The sequence below is a fragment of the Conger conger genome, chromosome 2, assembly GCF_963514075.1.
Source record: "Conger conger chromosome 2, fConCon1.1, whole genome shotgun sequence".
NCBI lineage: Eukaryota > Metazoa > Chordata > Actinopteri > Anguilliformes > Congridae > Conger > Conger conger.
The window spans coordinates 52,389,398-52,392,752 of NC_083761.1; the positions used below are offsets into that span (position 1 = coordinate 52,389,398).

At 45.3% G+C, this 3,355-nt stretch overlaps 1 protein-coding gene across 1 annotated transcript; it reads right to left on the reverse strand.

The window, feature by feature from the left end:
• Positions 1-300: 300 nt before the first annotated feature.
• On the reverse strand, positions 301-1,758 carry kcnj12a (potassium inwardly rectifying channel subfamily J member 12a). The gene has a single exon (XM_061232519.1). It carries the CDS (start codon positions 1,756-1,758, stop codon positions 463-465), a length of 1,296 nt encoding a protein of 431 aa, XP_061088503.1. The 3' UTR covers positions 301-462.
• Positions 1,759-3,355: the final 1,597 nt, after the last annotated feature.

Genomic DNA, 3,355 nt, shown 5'->3' on the forward strand with positions numbered 1-3,355 from the left:
GCCCAGGAGCAGATGATTTTAATGGGCCTTTTGAAAATAATATTCCACACAAAACATAACTTACTATCTAAGCAGGTCTATTTACAGTTTAAATGTGAGATTGTTTCATATACTTGAACAATTCTTTGTATCTTATTATTTAAAGCTCTCGGCTCAAACTACGTTGTGGAAAAAAAAATTCAAGTTTTTTTCATGAAAGAAAGAGGGTCTTTCTCAGACCATTTTCCTTTTCTCTGACATTCTTGACAAGACTGTCACAAACCTGTGTTTTCAAATTGTGTTCGCCTCTGCGTTTATTCATGACTTCCCCGTTTATATCCACCAGCTGTTGTCTTTCGACTTTTCACTGCTATGACAGTAGTTAAGTATTCCTATGGCACTTGCATTGTTCTGCATTTATTCAAGGAAAAAACAAAACGAGAAGAAATATATTCAAAAGCTGATGTCAGGGGGCGGGGCGGGTCATATCTCAGATTCCCTCCGGTACGACCGCTGATCCAGTCCTATGGTGGCCTGTAGTCTCTCAAACTCGTGTCGGCTGTTGCCATCTGGGCTCAGGTCATCCAGGACCCTTTCACTCTCCTCATCCTCTTCCTCGTCCCTGCTCATGAAAGCGAGCTCGTTCTCGTAGCAGAAGGAGTTGGTGCTGGGAACCAGAAACTTGTTCTCCACCATGTCCTTGGCACTGCACCGAGGAGTCGACGGCACCTCGTAGGTTTTGTGAAAGTGAGAGTAGTCTACTTTGTACTGGTTCTTCTCCTCGAAGAGAACGGGCTCGAACCTGTGACCCCACAGGATCTCTGTGGCCAGGTACGAGCTGCGTGCCTGCGTAGTCATGGCGGTGGCCTCCACCATCCCTTCAAGTATGACCACTATCTCGAAATCCGCCGTCTCGAGGTCCTGTTGGCTGATGCCGAACAGGGGGCTCTCCTCGTCGATCTCGTGGAGGATCGTGATGGGCGAAACCAGGAAGATTCGGTCCAAGCCTTTGTCAAAGCCCACATTGATGTCTATTTGGTCTAGAGGTATGTACTCCCCTTCCTCCGTGATCCGTGGCTTAATCAGCTGAGCCCTGACATGGGCCTCCACAATATGGCTCTTTCTGAGGTTCCCCACCCGCCACATGAGGCTGAGTTTGCCATCCCTCATGGCGATTACTGCATTGTGGCTAAACAGCAGTGTCTGGGCCCTTTTCTTGGGCCGTGCCATTTTGGCCATTATAGCCCCAATCATGAAAGAGTCAATTATACACCCCACAATGGACTGAAACACCACCATGAAGACAGCCACCGGACATTCCTCTGTGACGCAGCGGAAGCCGTAGCCAATGGTGGTCTGAGTCTCGATGGAGAAGAGGAAAGCGGCAACGAACCCATTGACCTGCAGCACGCAGGGCGTGAAGTTCTCGTCCCCAGCCGGGTTGTCCAGGTCGCCGTGGACCAGGGCGATGACCCAGAAGGCCAGCCCGAAGGCCAGCCAGGAGACCACGAAGACCAGGCAGAAGATGACGAGCATGTACCTCCAGCGGATGTCCACGCAGGTGGTGAAGATGTCGGCCATGTACCGCTGAGACTTGTCGTCCATGTTGGCGAACTGGACGTTGCACTGGCCGTTCTTCTTCACGAAGCGGTTGCGGCACTTCCGGCGGGTGTGGATCTTTCCGTTTCCGAAGCCGTTCACCCCGGGCATGGTGGTGAGACGCAAGGCTTCTTCCTCTGAGGACACGATGCTGTAGCGCTTGATCCTGCCCACACTCATGCCGTCCAAGGTCTCGGGCAATGGTGAGACAGCAAGTCAAGCAGTTGTTTACTGTGTGCCAGCAAAACCATTCACCCTGGCAGCAGTGGTGAACGCTGTAACCGGGGGCGCTTGTGCACTGATGCCCCAGTGACAGGCGCCAGGCCTGCACCCTGTAATAGAGGAGAATTGCAAACAAATTAGTTAACATAATTACAAAGTCTGAACACCAGAGTCTGCAAATGTAAAAATAAGACACAAATGAGGCATTATAAGTGAGCTCCTACTTTCAATATGTATGTTACACTGAATGCAGGATATGTATGAATTGTCTGTATTTCATTCCATATTGTATATGCTTTCATAGTTTCTTTTCTTAAAGCCAAGCCATATAAAAAACAAGAAGGTATTTCAAGGAACAATGAACTTTCAACAACAATCATTTGCAATAATTTACTTGCTTCAGGCACTCCTAATTATGAATGGTTAACACAGTCACTGTGAAATCAATTTGCAACTTGCACTGTGTTGATTATTCACATTCAGGAAATAGGCTTATAAGTGAGCATAATAGTGTTACCAATTTCAATTACTGGGTGCTGGGACATTTTTTCTTTTTTTGGCAGTACAAGAAGGAAATTCAAAAGCATTTGTCTGCTAAGCCAAGCAATTGCTACGTGTGAGTACAGGTAAATGCCAAATATATTAAAAAGTGTTGCATTTCTTTTAGGTTTTCTAACTAATCATAGAGTACTGAGTGCAATAAAAATGTGTAAAATCAAATAATAACCCCAACTAGGGTTTTGGAGTTGTGCCATACAATACTTTCCAAAATGTATTATCAGATGTTTTACATGTAAGAATGTAAGCTTTCTAACTTTACCAACGTTATCTCTCTACTACAGATATCAAGAGAGTTGTGTCCCATTGCATTTTGAGTGACCCAAACGATGTTTTTCAGAAAAACTGTTTTTGTCCCAAGATGGTAGTTATGAGGCTGGGAGACTACCAACACTGGGCTAACAATACTCTAAAGGTGATAGCTTTTTGTTGTAAGTATAAATCTATTTTTACTCTGAATATTTACTCTTGACATTAAGACATACAAACCATGAAAACAAATACACTCAGTGAGCACTTTATTAGGTAGACCTGTTCACCAGCTTGTTAATTCAAATATTTAATCAGCCAATCATGTGGCAGTAACTAAATGCATAAAAGCATGCAGACATGGCCAGGAGGTTCAGCTGTTTTTCAAACCAAATGTTAGAATGGGGAAGAAATGTGATCAAAGTGACTTTGACCGTGGAATGGTCATTGGGGCCAGACATGGTGGTTTGAGTATCTCAGAAACTACTGATCTGCTGGGATTTTCACGCACAACAGTCTCTAGAGTTTGCAGAAGATAGTGCAAAAAACAAAAAAACATTCAGTGAGCAGCAGTTCTGTGGGGAGAAATGCGTTGGTGATGAGAGAGGTCAGAGGAGAAGGGCCAGACTGGTCAAAGCTGACAGGAACGTGACAGTAACGCACATTACAACAGTGCTATGCCGAAGAGCATCTCTGAACACATAACGTGTTAAACCTCTGTCGATAGGCTACAGCAGCAGAAGCCCAA

What these genes read in the sequence shown, in the direction of transcription:
- kcnj12a (XM_061232519.1), bottom strand. Translation starts at nt 1,758, where the DNA reads ATGAGTGTGGGCAGGATCAAGCGCTACAGCATCGTGTCCTCAGAGGAA.